Consider the following 19082-nt stretch of genomic DNA (forward strand, 5'->3'; position numbering starts at 1 on the left):
GTGTTGCGGGGGGGGGGGCGGTGAAGGCAGCGCGGTACAGGGAGCGCCGCATGCTAGAGGCTACTCTCAGGCTGCTCTCAGGCTGGTCCAAGCCGCGCAGGTGCCTGACGCCGCCCCCAAACCCGCCACACATGCCCCGGCCCTCTGCCGCCCTCCCTCCCCACCTGCTGGCAGTAGGCCAGCGAAGAGCGCATGGCTGCCAGGCTGGCGGCCGTGAGCTGGACGTCGCGGTGGAAGGGCTGCACAAAGAGCTTGCGCCCCAGGACGCTGGCGCACAGGCAGGCGTGCAGGTGAGCGTACGCCTCATCCAGCAGCTGTCGAAGTAGGTTGAGCCGCACCTGCATGCAGGGGGGCAGACACCGGCAGCGGGATGGGCCGAAGGAACGGGAGCCTCCCTCACAGCAAGCGCGGCGGACAGGATGCCCCATGCCCCCAGGTTCTGCAGACGGCCGCAGGCCCCCACCAGGCTGTCTCCGTCGGCCCAGTGCAGGATGAGCATGGGCAGGATGACACGCGTCTTCCCCTCGCCTGCAGGCGGCGGCGCAGCAGAAGCGCACTAAAGCGCAAGCAGGTAGTCTGGCGACCAGCGCATGGCAGGGGTATCGGCAGCAAGTGTAAGCTGAATGCCATCACTAACACACCGCCCTCCCTACCCATGTTGAGCTGCAAGATGTGTCCGCGGTTGTTCATCAGGTGGAGCGCCACCCAGTACTGGGCGGGACGGATCTGCAGCTGCTGCTCCGCCTCAAACACGAGCCACTCGGGGTGCTTCTTCACGCTCCACTGGCGGTGCACCAGCAGCTCCTGTGCCAATAGGGAAGGGCAGGGTGCCCTGTGTAGCGCGCAGGCCAGCTGCGCCTGCATGCCTGGTGACTGGCATGCCGGCACGCATCACAGGGTGCGGCAGCAGCCACGGCAGCAAACCTGGATGAGATGGGGTGTGGCCGCTGGGTCTGCAGCCAGCCGCTCCAGCCGCCCCAAGCGGTCCTCCAGCACACACAGCTGCAGGCGGGCGGGCAGGCGGCAGGCAGGCACATATTCGTCGGCACGGGGCGGGGAGGCAGGGGTGGGTGGCTGGTAGGCAGGAGTGCAGGCCTGCCAGCAACAGCAGCTTGTCTGTCTTCCCGCCTGCCTGCAGTCACCTGCAGCCACACGTGGGACCCCTTCCGCAGGCGGGCCGCCGAGGTGTCGGACAGGAATGGGTTGAGCTGCAGCGCCAGCTGGCACCCCGTGCGCAGCGCCAGAGACAGCAGGTCCAGCGGGCCGTGCTGCGCAGCGCAGCCGCTGGCCTGCCGCATGCGGAAGCCAGCGCACGGCACGCCCACTGTGTCCGGCACGGCTGCCAGGTGGGTGTGAAGGTAGGCCTCGGCTTGCATGCGCAGACTTTCCACCCTGGCCTGCATGGCAGCATCATGCGGGACCAGCGAGAGAGGCGTCGGATAAGGAGGCAGTCGAGGCAGGATGGCGAGGGCGAGACGCTCCTTTGCAGGCAAACACAGATGTGTTGCCGCAACACATGCGCCGGCCGCACTCTCCCTGGCTGCTCACCCTGGCCTGCAGGATGTGCTGCCGGCAGCCTGCCGTCACCGCCACCGGCTCCGGGTGCTTGTGGTGCTCCTCCCAGCTCTCTTGCAGCTCAGCATGCATCTGGCCCGCCAGAGGGGTGCCCTGTGCTCCACCTTTGCCCCCAGCGGCGCGTAGTGGATACTCAGGGGCGACCGCCACCCGCTTTGGCACCACCACGAGCTGCTGCAGGGCTGCTTCCACGTCCCGCACTATGTCTGCTGCCACGGGACAGGCCGGCACCTCAATGGGCTGATACAGCCGCCGCCGCCGCCACAGCGGCGGCCCCACGGCCGCGCTTGCCTGCCCCGTCGCGCGCTGCTCCTCCTCTGAGGTCAGCAGCAGGCGGGGGTTGTGGCTGCCGTGGCGGCGCCGCTCCTGCTCGTAAGCTGCAGCCCACTCGGGGTCAAGTGTTGGGGGCTGGCAGTGGTCTGGCAGTGCCTCTGGGGGCGGGTAATGCAAGCTGTTGAGCTGGCTGGCGCTGCACTGTAGCTCATGGGCAAGCAGCCGCAGGCCGGCAGCCATGTGCCCTGCAGGCACCACGGGGAGGGAACGGAGAGGCAGGATGTCAGCTTGGGAGCCAGGCGCAGGAGCGGCAGCAGCACATACGTGCTGCAGGCATTGCGCTGATGCCAAGCTGCCGCCGTGATGAGATCCCATGTCTCAAGCAAGCACGCAGTCAGGAGCCAGGCAGTAAGCCATTTACCTCCTAGGCATGCTGCGCTGCGGAGCTGCTGCAGCTCGCCTTCGCTCAGCGGCTGCGTGGTCCAGCACTGTCGCAGCAGTGCCATGGCCTGCTGGGCGCCGGTCATGCGGCTGACAGGGTCTGGCAGCAGCGAGCCGGTAGCTGCGTACAGAGCAGCCAGCTGGAGCCGGGCGGGGATGGAGCGGGCACGCAGGTGGCCAAAGCGGGGGTGGATGTCGTAACGATGCACCTGTAGCATGGGGCAGGGGGCACAGGGTTTCAGGGCACCTGCGCGTAACCAGAGAGCGGATCCTTCACCTGGCCAGTGGGCAGTGAGGCAAGCGGTAAAGCAGGCAGTCAGGCAGAAGCGAAGGACTGCCAGCAATGCGGCACTCGCCTGGATCGTGTCGCCGCTGGCATCGCTGTGCATCAGAGTCACTTGCTCCGCCTGCCGCTGCACACTGCCCACTGGCACCACCACCAGCGTTGGCTGGACTGCCGCCACTGTGTTGGAGCTGCCATGCTGGCAGGACTGCAGTACTAGGTACTGCCTGAAATCGGGAAGGGAAAACACAGCCTGCCGGCCATCGCCACCACTGGTGCCAGCATCCTTCCAGAGCTGCTGGCAGGGAGCCAGCTCATAGTCGGCATAATCCCGGGACAGCAGCTGGCCGCCTCGCAGCTCAAACTCCAGGCCGGATCGCGGCAGGTTAAACCGCATCTGCCAGGGAGGCGGGGAGGCACCCTTGGGTTCGCCGCTGCCGCCGCCGCCGCTATCTGTGCTGGCCTTGCCGCTGGTACTGCTGCCGTCGCTGGCGCTGGTGCCGGCGGGGATGTAGGTGTGGATGAACTTGAGGCGCTCGAATTTGGAGAGCACTTGCGTCACTGGGGAGTCGTGCAGCACCAGCTGATCGGTGAGGTGGCAGTCGTGCTGAGTCAGCAGCTCCGGCCAGGCATGTCTCTCGCTGAGGTGCGTCGGCACGCGGCGAACCACAAATTCGACTGCCGCAGCAGCGGCAGGGGCGCTCGGCCTCCTTTTGCGGCTGCGGCTGCGGCTGCGGCTGCGCTGCCGGACAAGTGGGCGGCAGCGCGTCTCCTCCTGCCACTGCAGGATGAAGGCTGCCTGATGGTCACGGAAGTGGTGGGCCCGGAGCACAATCGCACGCTCCTCCCTGCAAGAATCGGGCAGGCAGGAAAGGAGAGAGTCGGGACAGCATGACCGGGCAGTGTGGTGCAGGTGTTGGGGTGTGCGCATGTCATGGCAGGTAGTGCCATGGGGCGACCACACCACACTTCACCTGCAGAGCCAGTGGCTGTGCAGCTCGCGCAGGCGCACTGGCAGCTCGGCGCCCCAGCTGCCGCCGCCCTCGCCGTCCCCTGGGTCCAGCAGCTGCATGCGGCGCCCTCCTGCTGCCTCCACCTCCACCACCACAAGCTCGCCGCCGTCCAGCAGCACGGTACCGTCCAGGCAGTTGATGGAGTAGAGGTGGCCGCCGTGCTCGGCGCGGAAGCTGGCAGCGGGCAGCGCGGGAGGGCCCTCGAACAACATGCTCCTCCAGTAGAGGTCGGCGGGCGCAAACTGCAGCACGCGGCGCAGCGCGGCCGTCAGCACGGCCGGCTTGCGCGCCACCGTGGTCAGCACTTCATCGAGGCGCCGCGCCAGAGTCCAGTGGCACAGCACCTGCAGGAGGGGTGGGGAGGTGGGGAGCGGGTCGGGGAGCTGCGGCGGCTGGTGGGAGGCTGCCCAGGCTCGAGCTGCCATCCAAAGGGGCCAGGCAAGCACAGCAGGGTCCCAGGCAGCTCCCTGCATGAATGCCCTCTGAGCAAGAAGCATCTGAGCAAGAACCAAAGTGTAAGCAGCAGCCCAGCACAGCCCCCAACCTGCAGCCGCTCCAGGTGCGCCTCCAGGTCTTTGCCCTTGCCGTAGATGCTGCCGTGGTGGGCGAGCACCGCCAGGCTCAGCAGCTGCTGCACGTCTGCCGTGCTGAGCTGGCCGCTGGCGTGGCACAGCAGGGCCGTCATGCGCAGCAGGCACTGCTTGGCCCGCACGGGGCGTGCCTCGTCGGGTGGCGCCTCCTGCGCCTCAGCCTCCAGGTCCTCGGCCCACCGCGCAGCCGCAGCCGCAAAGCGCCTCGCCACTGCCCGCAACGGCGTGTGCCAGGCGGACAGGTAGGCCGCCATCTCTCCCAGCAGCAGCACGGCGCCGTGCTGACGTGGCGAGTCGCTCAGCTCATCCGCCAGGCTGGCCAGCTCAGCAGCCAGCGTGTCGAGCACGCCACCTGGCACCTCCCACTCGGTGCGCCACAGCAGCGTGGGAGCTGCAGTGCTGTCAGTCAGCTGGCCGCAGTGGTAGAGCGCCTGCCTCACCAGCGTCTGCACAGCGGGATGGTCGAGCGGCAGGATGCGCTGGCGCAGCGCGGCACACAGCTGGCGGTACTGGGTGAGAGGGTAGGCCCGCAGCGTGCACAGCGCAAGGTAGCCCGGCTTGGAGAGCTGGTCCTGCGGGCGCTGGTCCTGCTGCGCGATCGCCAGGTTGCCGCGGCTGGAGGCTGTGGCGGCGCACCCGCCGTACAGCGGCATCGCCCACTGCAGCGCCGCCGCGGCTGCCGGCAGCTTCTCGGTGAATGCCTGCACCACCAGCGCCTGTGGTACGGCAGCCCAGGGGTCAAGCCAGCCGCAGCTGCCCAGAGCGCCATCAGCCGCGCTGCCACTGCCCTGCCAGCCCATGCGCAGTGGCAGGGTGTCGGGGTGCCAGATGCCCTGATGCGCAGAGGAATAGCCCATGCGCAGTGGTCCACAGAGTGTAGCCGGACCTGCAGTGCAGTGCAGGGGAGAAGGGAGGCATTGGTGTGCAGTGCAGTGCAGGGGAGAAGGGAGGCATTGGTGCCTGGGGAGAACACACGGGAGAACTGCGCAGCATAGCAGAGACGGCCAGCAGGCACAGCTCCCAGGCAGGGCCGCTGGCATTGAGATCTTGCTGCATTTCCAGCAGGGCGCACCGTGTCGGGGCGAGGTACCTCCCTATTTGACACAAAGCGAACGAGGGCTGGGACGCCATCGCTGCCGGTTCGGTCGGTGGACTCCGCAAGGTAAGGTGAGGCCTGGTGGTTGTTGTAGTGAGAGGCCAGCCTGGTCTTGGGTTCCTCGACACGCACCAATTCCAGCGCATCAGCGGTCTGTGGCAGCAGCCGCATCTGCGCCAGGAAGGTGGTGCGGGCCAGGTGCCTGCAGCAGGTGCGAGGCGGACGCAGCATAACGCAGGGCTCAGCAGAGATGGGTGCATTCCAACAAACCGCAGCGGCGGCCAAGCAGCTTGCACCTCATCACTGCATCCCCAGCTCAAGCCCACACACCAGACACCATCGACATGCACCAGTAGCCTCACCTGAGGAGGGGCGGCATGTAAAGGAAGAAGAGCCAGGCGGCCGCGGTGGCGGCGCCCTTGGGCAGCGGCTGGATGACGGGCGGCGGAGGCTGCAGCGCTGCTGTGAGTTCCTTCTGTGTGGAATCACACAGCTGCTCGGCGTGGACCAGTTGGACCTGAGCCGCCCGCAGCTCCTCCCTGTCATCGCCATAGTAAATAGATAAGTAGTCATGTGCTGCACGCACTCGCCGCCTGGCTGCTTCCGCCGCCTCCTTCTGCCTGGCCAGCGTCTCCCGCAGGTCCGCCGCCAGCGCCTGCTTGCGCCGCACCTCGTCCCAATGCCCCGCCTGGCGCTGCTCTGCTGCCACCACCTCTGCCCGCCACAGCTGCTGCAGGCGGCCGTCCTGCTGGCCGTACCGCGTTGCCATCTCAAACGTGGCCTGCCCGCCATCGCGCAGCGTGAACACGCCCCTTCCGCGGCTGTGTTCCCGCAGGTACCGCGCCGTCGCCAGCATGGCGTCCACAGCTGTCCTGTCGCTGAGCGCCAGGTGGCGCAGGTCGGCCCAGTTGACGCCCACCCCGTACTGCTGCAGCAGCGGGTGGGCGTGGGCCGCGGCGGCGTGCACCATGCACAGCGCCACCCACACCACCAGCACGCCGCGGCTCCGCAGGTCTGCCTGCATGCGGGGCTCGCTGGCCCCCCCGCCTTGGAACGTGTGCAGCGCTGCGCATGGGCAGGGAGGGGCGTGGGGAAGTGTCGAGACTGGCAGCCAACTATGGCAGGCAGCTGCTGGTCCGACCGTCGAGGCTGCGCAGCTGAGCAAGCACTCCAGAACAGCAGGGCGGATTGGCTGGAGTTCACAGAATGAAACATTCCCCACTCCGAGGCAGGACCCCAGCAGCCAGGCACTCACCCAGCAGGTAGGCATTCACCACTTCCACCAGGGAATCCACCTCTGTTTCTGGCAGGCGCGCCTTCGCGCCAAAGCCTTGCACGGCGCACTGGAACATCTCTCTTTCCACCATGCACAGCGCGTGCTGTGCCACCACGCTGCCCTGGTGCTGCCGGGCGGCGGACAGTGCTGCCAGCAGGTCGGCAAACGGCAGCTGGCCTGGCGGGCGCTCTGGCGGCAGCAGCAGCGAGCCCAGGTTGCGGCCCTCCCGCTCAATGGCCTCCTCGAGGCCGCCTCCCTCAGCCTGAGGGCCGGCGAGCGGCGGCAAAACGCCGCGCGGGAGGCGGTAGCTGCCGGGGCCGCAGGGCGAGTCTGGCCCAGCCAGGGCTGGCAGCTGCGCATCGCTGGCGGCCGCCTGCACCCGCGCTGCTCTGGCGCCCTCCAGCGCCAGCCGGGCCGCTCTGCAGGCTGCCTCAAAGTGTGCCACGTCGTGCGCCTGCTCGGCCAGCTCGCCGCCCACGCTGGCCACAGCCGCCGTCATCTGCATGGCAGCATTCAGCGCCGTCGAGGTGGCTGAGCCATTCACCACCAGCGGCACCTGACGCTGCAGCAGCCACAGATGCAGGTGGGCCTCTGCCAGCTGGAAGAGGTCGGGGGAGGGGCTGCGGCAGGTGCTGACGTGGCCCAGTGTTGCCTGCACGTGCACATTAAAAGGGGGCGGCGAGGGTGGTCAGACAGGGGCAGACACTCGGAGGTGTGGTAACAAAAGCTTGGTGGTGAAGGGAAGCAGGCCCAAGCAAGTTCCAGCGAGGAACCCGTCAGCAGGTGCTCGCTAGTCGTCCAAGTACAGCAGGCTCAGCAGGCCTAGCAGGCCCAGCAGGCCCTGGCAACGCACCCTGATGGCCTCGCGGACCAGCGGCCATGCGGTGTCTCGCGGCGCGCCGCCTGTGTGCAACCCGACGTCGGTGAAACCGCCCTGCGGCTGCCGCTCCGGCACCTCGTCCTCTTCATCTGCCTCCAGCTGGTCCAGCGCTTGCAGCACCAGGGCGCGCACCATCGCCGGCGTCTTCTGGTGGCCCTGCCCGCCCCCAGCCGCAGAGCGTTCGTCGCCCTTGCGCTGCGCCGCCTTGGCCAGGGCGCCGCTCAGGGCCGCCCGGAAGCCTGCCATCTGCTCGGCCGGCAGCACGCCGCAGTGCACCACCGTGCCCTCGCCGCTCTCTGCCGTGTGGCTGATGGCACCGTCGTCGGTGCTGCGAGATGGGGGCCAGGGGATGGCAGCAGAGATGGGAATGGAGAGGCAGGAGGGCAGAGGGGCCAGCAGCTGCTGTTAGGGGAGGCAGGCAAAGCAGGCGCGGCGCGTGCATGGAGCAACGGGTCCGCGCCGCCAACAAACGCACCTGTGTGTGATAAAGCGCCAGCGATCCAAGCCCACCAGGATCAGCGCAAGGCTGCCTGGTACTGGCTGGGTGTCTGGCATGCCGGGAGGTGCCATCAGCAGGCAGCAGCCGTACTCCGGGAAGAAAGAAGCGCTCTGGGCACAGGCCACGAAGCGCACCGCCTCTGCCAGGCAGCTAAGGTCGGCGGCAGGCAGCCGGGGCCAGACTGGCGGCGGCAGAGCTGTGTCCTTGCCGGCAGCTTCCTGCGCCTGGCCCACGCCCAAACGCCGCAAGCAGACCGGTGGATTGAGGACAGCTTTGTTGGGTGCGGGGGTGCAGGGCGGTACCTACGGCAAGCAAGGCTGTTGCGCCCTTGCACTGCTGGCATCTGCTTGCCGGTAGCGACGGGGCGGGTTGTCACATTGCGCTCACTGGCAGTCCGCTCGACTGACACCAAACTCTGGCTGCCTGGATGCACCAAAGCACTGGAAGCGCGCATCACGCATGGATGGCCTGCCCAGCTCACCAGATGCGCCACAAAGCGGCGCCACATGTCGAGGAAGCCGACGACGGCGGTCGCCGTCTGCAGGGAGCTGGCAGGGCGGTGCAGGAAGGCATACAGGCTGCCAGCAGCTCCTCCCTCTCGCACCACTTTTCATGTGCGTCGGACGCCATTGCTCCCCTGCAGAGCAACTCTTGAGGGGGCAGGGTAAGCCAGGGCAGGGTACCCTGCCCTGGGCCCAGGGCTGTCCCACGGGCGGGACGGGCACGGGCAGCGGAGGCCACTGCCCGTTCTCCGCTAATCATCACGCTTCCGTTTTGACACCGCCCCTCACCACACAGCCTGTGCGCGGGAAGGGCTCCGCGCCTGAGCAAGCCCGCACGCTGCGACCTTCAGCTGAGCTCTTTCGGGAGTCCGTTTGCTGTCCGAAGCCCGTAAGGGATGGATAAACGGGCGGGATATGCGCCCCAGCCAAAACCGCTGATGATGCTGGTCCGCGTGCTGAACGTGGTGGTCGTGTTGGCCCAGCCGCCGCCGGCGCCGTCGCATACATGCGCAAACCATTCCCAAAGTATGCCCTGGCGGTGCTGCTGGTTTAGATATGGAATCATTCTATCAGAATGGTGGACGGAGACACATGCGACGGCTGCACGGCCACGCTCCCGATCACCGCCGCAGCCGCCGCCCACAGTACCAGACGCCGCCGCCGCCCGCGTCAGGCCTCGCTCAGCTCTCGCACATACTGCTCCAGCCGCTCCAGCACCAGCGGCCACAGCGCGGCCTGCACGTGCCGCCGCAGCCGCTCCCGCTCGCTGCCATCGCTGCCGCCTGCACGGGCGCACCAGCGGCGGCGGCAGGGCAATTTGGTTGGACCTGTGAACCCCAGCCGGCGGCAATCCGCTGCCTGCGCACGCCAGCAGCAGTGCCACCACCAGCCCAAGTGCAGGGCGCACGCAGCAGCAGCAGCAGGCGGGGGGGGGGCTTGCGGGGTGTCGCGCTGCCGGGCGGCCAGGCAGCTAGGCGGCAGCTACAACACACACACACACACACACACACACACACACACACACACCTGTGGCGGTGCACGTCACCTCCAGATCATCGTGATCCGACCCGCTCCCAAACTCCCCCACAGTCAGCTCCCCGGTGATGCCGCCCTCCTCCGCTGCTGCCGCCACCTCGCCGCCAGCCTCGTCCTCGCCCTCGTCCCCGCCGTCGTCCGCCTCCCCGCCGCCCGCGCCCGGGGCCTCGCCTGCGCCGCCCAGGCTGGGGCCCGCCAGCGCCTCGGCCGCGGCATCTGCCGGCGGCGCTGCCACCATGGGCGCCCGCTGCGGCTCCGCCGCGCCTGCTGCTGCGGGTGCTGCCGGCGGCGGGGCTGCCTCCCAGCCCAGGGTTATCTTGAGGTCGTAAAAGGCAAAGCGCTTGTTGCCCTTGCGGGTGGTCAGCATGGCCTGCGGCAGCAGGAGGCAGAGGGCAGCAGCGGTTCAGGCAATTGGGGGAACATGAAGATGGCGGCTCGAGGAAACACGCAAGGAGTGCTTTTGTCGGGTTGCGCTCTGTGGTGATGGTGGTCGTGTGGGTCATGGGGTGTTGCAGCGACCAAGCGTGGCAGACCACCAGAGGCGCCGGGCCGCTGCCTGCCTGCCTGCCACACCCAGGTGAAGCAGCCACCCCGCCGTGCATCGCGGTGCACGTTTACACACACACGCGCCCAGGAGCCGCGCGCCCTTGCTTCCGCCCGCCACACGCACCTCCCCCGTCACGCTCTTGACTTGGTTCACCCGTGCCGTGTAGGAAGTGACGCCGCCGTCCCGGGACGCGCCCGCCACCTCGAGCGCCGGCGCCTCCAGCCCCGGCAGCAGCTCCGCCAGCCGCTGCTTGGTCCACTCCATTCTGTTCTTCTCAGACTGCTCGGATGCAGGCAGGCAGGCAGGCAGGCAAATACGCAGCAAGGCAGAATGGCAAGGGGTAAGGGGAAAGGTGAGGTGGGTCAAAGGAGAGACGGGGGTGTGCAGCGAGCGACTGCCGCCGCCTGGCAACTGGCGGCACAGGCCAGAGCAAGCTGCCGGACAGCGGCAGCGCAAGGCGGCAGGTGTGCCCACACCAAGCATGAGCCAAACGCACCCAATGCCCTGCAATGAAGGGAACAGCGCATACTAGATTGCTCAGTCCATGCGGGCGACCAACGAGCACCATCGCCTGTGTCTCCACCGCCGCTGTTGCCCCCTGCCCACTCTACCAAACTTACAGTTGTTGACGTTCTTCCCATCATCCCTGTGCTCCACCAGCCAGCGCGGGTCGCCCTGCCCCCAGACCGCCATCAGGCGTGCTGCTCAGTCGCCACAGGATATGCCTGCAGCGGCAGCCAGACGGCGCCGCTGCAGGCTCCTGCCGCCTGTCCTGCGGCGATGCGCTTCCTGGCTGCCGACGACCTGCTCTGCTAGCAGGGGTCGGCTGGGAGCGCGGGCAGCTCGGCAGGAAGGGCTAGAGGTTCGAGAAGTTTGGAGTGGCAGGCAGGGGAGGGGCGCTGCCCTGGGCGAGCATCGGCAGGCGGGCAGGGATTGCAGCGTGATCGATCTGGCTGCGTCGAATGAGGATGGCTGGCGGGTGGCGGTACGGTTGCCGCCTGTGCGGTGTACCGATGCCGCCGCACTCAGCGGCAAGCGCAACAGACAATTCGCGGCCCACGTTGTGTGGGCGGCATCCTGAATTGTGGATTGCGACCAGCACGTGGCCAATTATGCGCATGGACGGAATGCATGACCGCACAGGATGCTGACAGCGTGAGGCGGGGCAACATGCCGCCACACCGTGTGGAGGCGACCTCCTGCAGTGCTGCCTCCCTGTGCCTGTTTCGTGCTGCGTGTTCACACTTTGCACATGAACGGCATCACTTGTAAAGGCAGTTGGGAGGAAGGGCAAATATCGCACTTGCACCGAGAAACGTGGGGAGGGAGAAAAGGGAGGTGAGAGCCGAGCTTCCCTGGGACAATAAGAGATGGTCGGGAGAATGGAAAACACTGGGAAAGCAGCTTAAAGTCGATCAGGTATGGGAAACACAGTAGAAGGGGTGCAGCGCTGCGGCTGGCGCGGCGGCGCAAAAGGAAGCAGTGTCAAGGCATACGAAAATCAATCAACTGGGAGCGGGGACAACAGGGGCAAGGTGGGCGGCTGCGCAGCACCTGGGGCCGCTCTCACACTCGAGGCTGCGCTAGCGCCGCGCGGGCGGCAGGGCCAGATCCTGCACCGCCTGCTCCCGCATCAGGTACTTCTGGGGCTTGCCCGACACGGTCATGGGGAAGCTGTCCACCATCTTCCAGTACCGTGGCACCTTGTACCGCGCAATCTTGCCCCGGCAGAACTCCCGCAGCTCCGCGCGCCCGACGTGCGAGAAGCCGTCCCTGCAGCAACGAACCCTAGCGTGCCCGCCCGTGGGTGGTGAACAGCGGTGTGCACATTCACACCGCGCTGGGTCCCTGCCTGCTGCTATGCACACACACTTTTCTGGCCGCCTGCCTGTCTGCTACGCACGCAGTGCAGCTACCCATCCCGCATTCACACCCACCCCCCAGCACGGCCACATGCCCCCCCCGGCCTCACCTGAGCTTCACCCAGGCGCACACCTGCTCGCCGTACAGGCGGCTGGGAACGCCAAACACCTGGACGTCTGCCACCGCGGGGTGGGTGTGCTGGAACTCCTCAACCTCGCTGCAGGCGGCGGCATGGGTGGCAGGGAGGAGGCGAGCCGGAGTGTGGGTAGTGGGGATGAGCCTACAGCGCTGCACAGGGCGCCGAGCAGGAGGGGCCCTGCCAGACCAGACGCCTGCCCCGTGCCGCTGACCCTGCTCGAGGGCCTGCAAGGCCAGCGCCCGCCCGCCTGCCTGGCGCCGCGCCGCAAGCCTCCGCCACCCAGCCCGCAGGCCTCCCCTCCCTCCTCCCAGCAGGCTCTGCCAGCGCCAGGACAGCCCGGCCCAGCAGGGCGGCGCAGGGAGGCGCACCGAGGGTAGATGTTCTCGCCGCCACGCAGGATCATGTCTTTGATGCGCCCCACGATGTTGCAGTAGCCCTGGGCATCGATGGTGGCCAGGTCGCCCGTCCGCATCCAACCCTCCTGCACCCACACACAACACACACAAATGAACGGGTGCGCGCACGGGCACAGGAGGCGGCTTGAGATGCAGCACCAGCGGCGAGGGGCGAGGAGGACGGGCGGCGCGGTGCCAGCGGCAGCGCCTCCCACCACACGCCGCTGCGCGCAGGTGCGCCACCGCCGCCGCGGTCACTGCCACCGTCGCCGACACCACACTGTCGTGGCACACACACACACACACACACAAGCCGCCGCCGCCCACTCGCTGCGCCGCACCTGGTCTATTGCCTGAGCGGTGCTGGCGGCGTCGCCCCAGTATCCCAGCATCACAGAGTATCCCCGCACCTGCAGCTCTCGCAGGGCACAAAGAAGGCTGGTGGGTGTCCTCCAAACAAGTCCAACCAGCAGGAGCGGGCAGCACGCACATGCACGGCGGCGTGGCGGAGCCCAGGCACCAGCCGTCCAACCATGCACGCCCCCAGATTTTGGCATGCCCCGCCGCGCGGGCTGCCCGCCGCAGCCGCAGCCGGCCGGCGAGCGCCGCCGAGGACAGCATGAGGAGACAGCACGGGGGCAGCGGACAATGCAGCCAATGGCGGCGGAGGCGAGGGAGGCCGCCGCACCTGCAGCTCCCCCACCGAGCCGTGCGGCAGCGTCTTGCAGGTGCCTGGGTCCACCACCCGCGCCTCCAGGTGCGGGTGGATGCGCCCCACGGTGGACACGCGCCTGTCCACGGGGTCTGCGGGCCAGCGGGGCGGGGGGCGGGGCTGGGAGGTGGGGCTGGGAGGCAGGGCAGCTGGATGGGCAGCCGGACGGGTCGGCGACGACGGCGGGCGCAGGGGCGAGAAGGCAGAGCGGCCTGGCTGTGTCGTGCAACCCGCATTCGACCCCACCCTCCACCCCGCCCTCCCCCCTCCACCCCGCCACCACCCACCCTCCACGCTGGACTGGAAGGAGACGGGGCTGGTCTCCGTCATGCCGTACGCGATGGTCACGTCGCCCATGTGCATCTCGGTGCGCACCTGTGAAGGGCAGCAGGGCAGGCACAGCGTGGGAAAAGGGTAGGAGGCGGGCAGGCACGTCGGGCAGACGTCCGCGGGGCGGGCAGGCAGGTAGGCAGGCGGTCAGGCAGGGAGCAACTCGGGTCAGGGTGACGAGAGGCAGGCTGCAGAGGGGGGAGGATTACACATCCAGCGCCAGCATCCTGGTTGGCTGCCCTCCCGGGGGAGTCAACAGTCAGGTGGGCCCCACCTTCTTCATGACTTCCACCGGACACGGGCTGCCCGCCATCACGCCCGTGCGCAGGCTGTCCAGGCGGTACTGCTTGAAACTGCAGGGCAATACAGCGGTACAGGCGCCATTGCGGCGCGGGATGCAGTCAGACACATCCAACTCGTGGAGGCCCCACCCAGACCAGGCCAACAAGTAGCGGCAGACGACAGCCGCTGCCCTTCACCACAGCCACCCAGACAACCACAGCATGCACAGCGCAGCACAGCACAGCACAGCGCAGCACAGCACAGCACACCACCACTACCACCCACGTGGGCAGCGCCAGCTCCGCGATGAACATGGTGGGCACGCCGTACAGCGAGGTACAGCCCTCCGCCTGTACCGCCGCCAGGGCGGCCTCCGGCGAGAACGACTCTGCCGGGTAGATGGCGGCGGCGCCCGAGGCCACGCAGGCGGCGTTGCCGATGACCATGCCGAAGCAGTGGTAGAGGGGCACGGGGATGCAAACCCTGGGCAGGCAGAGGGGGGCACGCGTGGAGGGAGGGAGGGAGGGAGGGAGGGAGCGGGAGAGGGTGGGCAGTGGTGGGCAGTGGTGGGTGGGCACGTGGGAAGGGAGATGTCTGTGTACGGGCAGTGGCTGCCTGGGAGAGAGGGTGAGGGTGGGGCGCATGGGAGGGCAGCAGACGCCAGCGCAGGGCAGGTCGGGGGAGGCATGGCAGGCCAGGGCCGGTGGGGCAGGCGAGCCCGCGAAGGGCAAGCAGCAGGCCAACTCTAGAGGCCAGACCAGGGCCTGACCCCGCAAGGAGACCCGTGCGCCCACCTGTCGTGCTGCGTGTAGAGGCAGGTGCGGGCGATGAAGAGGCCATTGTTCAGAATGTTGCGGTGGGACAGGGTGGCGGCCTTGGGGAAGCCAGTGGTGCCTGCGGGCGCACGCCGGGCGGGTGCGTGGTCGGGCGGCATGCGCGCGTGGCATATGCATGTGGCCCCACGTTCTCTGTTTCACAGCACAGCACAGCACAGCACGGCGCAGCGTAGCACGGCGCAGCGTAGCACAGCACAGCACAACACGTCGTTAGTGTTTCTTTCTGGTTTGCGGTTCCCTTGGCTTTCCAGCTCACCCGAGGTGTACTGGATGTTGATTGGGTCCTCCGGCTGCAGCTGCGCCTGCCGCTCAGCCAGCGCCGCCGCCAGCGCGGGCGCCCGCCCCGCCTCGCACACCGCCCGCCAGCTCAGGTAGCCTGCGGAGGAGCGGCGGGCAGGCAGCGGCAGCGCGCGGTCGGCGAGGAGGCAGGAGAGCCTTTCGGTCGCGTGCGTGCCTGCTCCCTGGCACCGGCCACCTCTGCACACACACATACGCGCACACAACACTGCCGCCGCCAGCCACCCAGCATCGGCCCCACACCAGCCCACCTTCCGGCAGGCCCTCCTCCGCCAGCAGCAGCCGCAGGCGCAGCTGCGGTGTCTGCTTCCGCACGCTCTCAGCCATCTCCACAAAGCCGCGGCCGCCGCGCAGGCCGGGCGCCAGCACCAGCACAGACACCCCCGCCTGCCCGAGCGCGTACGCGAGCTCGGAGGCGCGATACGCGGGGTTGATGTTGACCTGCGAGGGAGGCGAGGCGCAGGCGGGGTGCAGGCGGGGAGCCCATCGGGCGCATGGAGCGCATCGGGGCCCGGTGCACTGAGCCAGCACAGGAGCTGGATGCTGTTCGACCAAGCCAGGCCGCGTCCCTTGCACACAGCCGCCGTGCAGGCTTCGGCTGGAAAGAAGGAATACCGCCACGCACCAGGATGGCCCCAATCTTGGCGGTGGCAAACTGCAGCACCGCCCACTCCGCGCAGTTGGGCGCCCAGATGCCCACACGGTCCTCCTTCTGCAGCTGCGGGCGGCAGGGCAGGCAGCCGCACACGCTGGAGTCATGTTGGGCCAACCCCCAGCGGCCCATGAATGCACAGCGCGGGTGAGGGCTGGGCCACTGGACGGCGCTGCAGCATGCTACACATGCGCCTGGTGGTGGCAAGGAAGGGAGCGGACTGCTCCGTCCCTCTGCCTGCCCTGCGCTGCCCCATGCCCTGCCCCGTCAGCCATTGCGCACCTGCACCCCCAGGCTCAGCAGGCCGCGAGCCACCTCCTCCACCGCGGCGTGGAACTCTCGGTAGCTCAGCCGCACGCCCTGGTGCAGGCTCACCACGGCATCGTGGGTCGGGAAGGCCTGCAGGCAGCGGGCACGGGCAAGGAGGCACATGACACTCAGCTCCCAGGCAACCCCAGGCGTTCTTACGCTGCCACTCTGCGTGGAAAGTCAGGCGGCATGCGGCGCTCCACAATCTGCCAGCAGCAGCGGCAGCAGCAGCAGCCACCACCAGCAGCAGGACCAGCAGCAGCAGCAGCACAAGCGGCAGCAGCTCGCCTTGGCCGTCCGGTCCAAGCACTGCCCCAGCGTCTCCTCTAGCAGCGGCACATCGGTTGGCCCCTTGACGTACGACACGCCCGCCGCCTCCTGCCCTCGGTGCGGGACCCCTGCAGGGTCTGCCACAACTGCAAGGGACGTGGGCGGGCAGGCGACGGCGGCGGGGGGTTGGAAGCTGGGGAGGCAGCCAGGCGACAGGTGGGCACATGGCACGGTCGTGGAGCGGGAGACTGCCTGGGTGTGCAGCCAACGGCAGCAGCGGAGCTACATAACACCCATGTAATAACACCTGGCTTGGGAGGGCCAAGATGTGTGCCCTGAGTTGCTGGCAGGCTGGAGGCGCAAACCGCCTGCCGCCTGCCAGTGTCGGTTGCACACAGAGCGCTCAGCGACTCACCTTGGCCTTTTCGCAGCACCGCATTGCTCTGCCGCAACCCAGATGCCTGCACCCGCAGGCTGCGCCGGCCTCTGCATGCACCTGGGGCGGCAGCGCGCAGCCGCCGGTGTGCGGCCCCGGGCCGCTGGCCGCCGCTCAGCCAGGCGGCGGCGGTGCTGGGGCGCTGCCGCGCGCAGATCATTGCTGCTGGCGCCTCTGCACCACTCCTGCGACGGTTTTCAGTGCCACTGGCTCTTGCTGGCAGGCGCCAGGCCAAACGGGCGGAGGTGAGCAACTTTGAAAGGGCCAAGGGCCTGGCGAAGGCCTGGCGAGTCTGCAGCAAGCACGCCAGAGCGGGCGCAGCTATCAGAACTCCTGGGAGCTTGTTGCTTCGGGTTGGCAGGCGAAGAAAGGGCGAAACAAAAGTTGTTCCTGCCTGGGCTCAGTGCGCCCTTGCATCGGCGCCTTCAGTTTCACCGATTGCTAATGATGTGTGAGCGCATGGATCGCTGCGCCGATGGTAGCGCCCCTGGTAAAACCCTACAGCCGCCCTGCTGGCAACTGCCAACTCTCCTGCACACGCCGCCAAGAGGTGGATTTACACATGGATGAATGGTGCTGATTTTATCAGGAACGCCACAGCAGAAATCAGTGCAAATGATGCAGATGGATTGTGCAGGAAGACAACACAAGTATGGCATGAAAGGCAGTTCAGCGGACGCTGGGAGGGGGGCGGCAGGGGATCAACAACCCACCGGCCCGCGGAAAAAGAGCGACGGTGCAGTGTCAAGTGGACCAGCCACAATCTAGAGAGGTCACTAATTCAAGGAAAAACGAAGGAAGATGGGAGAGGAATCAGGAGGGTGAAACGAGGAAATGGCGGCCTCTCAAAAGCAGGCGTTGCCGGCTACAAGGAGCGTGAATTTGGGTTGCAGTGTGCAGTGTGAATGTGCGTGCTTAGTGTTTGTGGGGCTGTGAAAAATTTATGTGCGCTTGGGTGGGAGGGTGGTGTGTGCTGGCGTGCGGGCATGGTCGCGGGCAGGCGCAGGCTTGAGGGCGGCGCGACGGCTCACGACAGCCACACGTCGCGCTGGTACCGCTGCTCCTCGGCCAGGCGCGCCAGGTAGGCCTGCGCGGCGGCGGGGCCCTGCCCCTGCCCTTCCTCGATGATGTGCAGCAGCTGGCGCTCCACAGCCCCCGCCATGGAACCGGCATCGCCACACACGTAGAAGTGAGCCCCCGCCTCCAGCAGGCGCCACACCTGCGGCCCGCTGGCTGCTAGCCGGTCCTGCACATACACCTTGGCGGCCTGCAGGACAGGTAGGGGGGGCGGCAGCGGCGGCAGGACTGGTGTGCAGGAAGCATGCATGTGTGTGGCGCAGCCTGCGGGCAGCCAGCCCCAGAGGCGCCACTCTGGCATGCACCGCCGGACTTGTCCGTCCTGCCACGGCGGCCTCTGCTGCCAAAAAAATGAGCCGCCTGGAGGGTGCCAGCGGCCCGCCCATCCACCACCGCCACAGCACGGCTCATCCCCCCCCCACCCCCCACCACCACCACGCCTACCTGCTCCCGCGAGAAAGCGGTGAAGAGCGTGAGCTTGCCCTCTGCCGCCCAGCCCTCCAGCAGAGGGCCGTACAGGTAGTCCTGGTCGCGGCGGCGGCAGCCAAAGTAGAGCAGGCAGGGCCCGAAGCCCGCGCCGCTCGCCTGTGGCAGCCCGCGGCGGCGGCGGAGGTGAGGCGCGCAGCGGTCGGGGTCTCGCCGCGCCCCCAGGCCAGCTCAATGCACGGCCGGGAGCCCTGGCTGCACCGCGGCGCTGCCACGGCACAACGGCAGGCTTGCGGCGCAGCGCACGCCCGGCAGTAAAGGGCAGTACAGTCGGAGCAGCCACACGTGTGCCCATGTGCCCACCTGCGCCCCGAGGATGCGCTCCAGCATGAACGAGCGGAAGGGCGCCAGCCCAGTGCCGGGTCCCACCATGATGATGGGCGTGGCGGGGTCAGCAGGCAGCCTGCGGCAGGGGGAGGCCGAGACACCGGAACGGCGGCGTCAGGCACAGCACAGGGACCCGGGTGTCAGGGGAGGCTGGCCGCTCCGCCGCGGGCGCCCCTGCGCTGCTCAGCCTGCGCAGCTGAGCCGGCTGTGCCCTGCTTGCCGCATCCCCACAGATCAGGCGCCCCCCAGGCAGATCCCCACACACGTGTGTGCACACACACACCTGAAGTCTGGGTTGCGGTGGATGTAGACAGCCAGCTGCTGCCCCGCCGCCAGCCGCTCCCCCACATACGTGGAGCACACCCCCAGGCGGCCGCGGCCCAGGCTGGAGTACCGCAGCACGGCCACGGTGGCCTGCACGCGGCGAGGGTGCTCCAGCTGCGCGGCGGGCAGGCAGGCGGGGCGGGGCGTGTGTGGGGGCTGTGCTGCGGGCGTGCAAGCTGGCTCGATGCACGCACACAGCGGCAGAGTGTGGCAGCTGCCCCCCAGCGGCCAGGCGCCCAGCCGCAGGCAGCGCTCGGCCTGCGGGCTTCACCCCAGCCGTCCCAAGCCGGAGCCCCCCAGCGCACCCGCAGCCCAGCCCAGCCCAGCCCGCGCCGC

At 68.2% G+C, this 19082-nt stretch overlaps 4 protein-coding genes across 4 annotated transcripts in view; all 4 read right to left on the reverse strand.

The window, feature by feature from the left end:
- CHLNCDRAFT_143599 (hypothetical protein) overlaps positions 1-7982 on the reverse strand; it is a gene marked incomplete at both ends in the record, with an annotated part of 12609 nt that extends 4627 nt beyond the window's left edge. The window contains 15 exons of the mRNA XM_005849230.1: positions 165-338; positions 464-528; positions 654-804; positions 925-1002; positions 1143-1397; positions 1549-2093; positions 2270-2498; positions 2625-3420; positions 3547-3929; positions 4130-5008; positions 5248-5473; positions 5634-6336; positions 6527-7199; positions 7401-7755; positions 7903-7982. Of these exons, the coding sequence (XP_005849292.1) occupies positions 165-338; positions 464-528; positions 654-804; positions 925-1002; positions 1143-1397; positions 1549-2093; positions 2270-2498; positions 2625-3420; positions 3547-3929; positions 4130-5008; positions 5248-5473; positions 5634-6336; positions 6527-7199; positions 7401-7755; positions 7903-7982 (5592 nt within the window). The remainder of the gene's footprint in view (positions 1-164; positions 339-463; positions 529-653; positions 805-924; positions 1003-1142; positions 1398-1548; positions 2094-2269; positions 2499-2624; positions 3421-3546; positions 3930-4129; positions 5009-5247; positions 5474-5633; positions 6337-6526; positions 7200-7400; positions 7756-7902) is intronic.
- Positions 7983-9098: 1116 nt separating this feature from the next.
- Positions 9099-10275, reverse strand: CHLNCDRAFT_143600 (hypothetical protein; the record flags this gene model as incomplete). The annotated part of the gene is made up of 3 exons (XM_005849231.1): positions 9099-9211; positions 9456-9834; positions 10135-10275. 3 exons carry the CDS (start codon positions 10273-10275, stop codon positions 9099-9101), a joined length of 633 nt encoding a protein of 210 aa, XP_005849293.1.
- Positions 10276-11594: 1319 nt separating this feature from the next.
- CHLNCDRAFT_21648 (hypothetical protein) lies at positions 11595-15949 on the reverse strand (the record flags this gene model as incomplete). Its single annotated transcript, XM_005849232.1, has 13 exons — positions 11595-11784; positions 11984-12091; positions 12382-12494; positions 12750-12818; positions 13097-13212; positions 13408-13495; positions 13725-13793; positions 13990-14215; positions 14527-14626; positions 14825-14934; positions 15107-15306; positions 15491-15577; positions 15800-15949. 13 exons carry the CDS (start codon positions 15947-15949, stop codon positions 11595-11597), a joined length of 1626 nt encoding a protein of 541 aa, XP_005849294.1.
- A 1610-nt stretch (positions 15950-17559) lies between these two features.
- The window catches only part of CHLNCDRAFT_57386 (hypothetical protein), a gene marked incomplete at its 3' end in the record, with an annotated part of 4122 nt that continues 2599 nt past the window's right edge, over positions 17560-19082 (reverse strand). Inside the window, exons 5-8 of the mRNA XM_005849233.1 lie at positions 18706-18860; positions 18399-18498; positions 18054-18194; positions 17560-17799 (exon numbers count right to left, since the gene is read on the reverse strand). Of these exons, the coding sequence (XP_005849295.1) occupies positions 17560-17799; positions 18054-18194; positions 18399-18498; positions 18706-18860 (636 nt within the window). The remainder of the gene's footprint in view (positions 17800-18053; positions 18195-18398; positions 18499-18705; positions 18861-19082) is intronic.

Source organism: Chlorella variabilis (assembly GCF_000147415.1).
Source record: "Chlorella variabilis unplaced genomic scaffold CHLNCscaffold_6, whole genome shotgun sequence".
Classification (NCBI taxonomy): domain Eukaryota; kingdom Viridiplantae; phylum Chlorophyta; class Trebouxiophyceae; order Chlorellales; family Chlorellaceae; genus Chlorella; species Chlorella variabilis.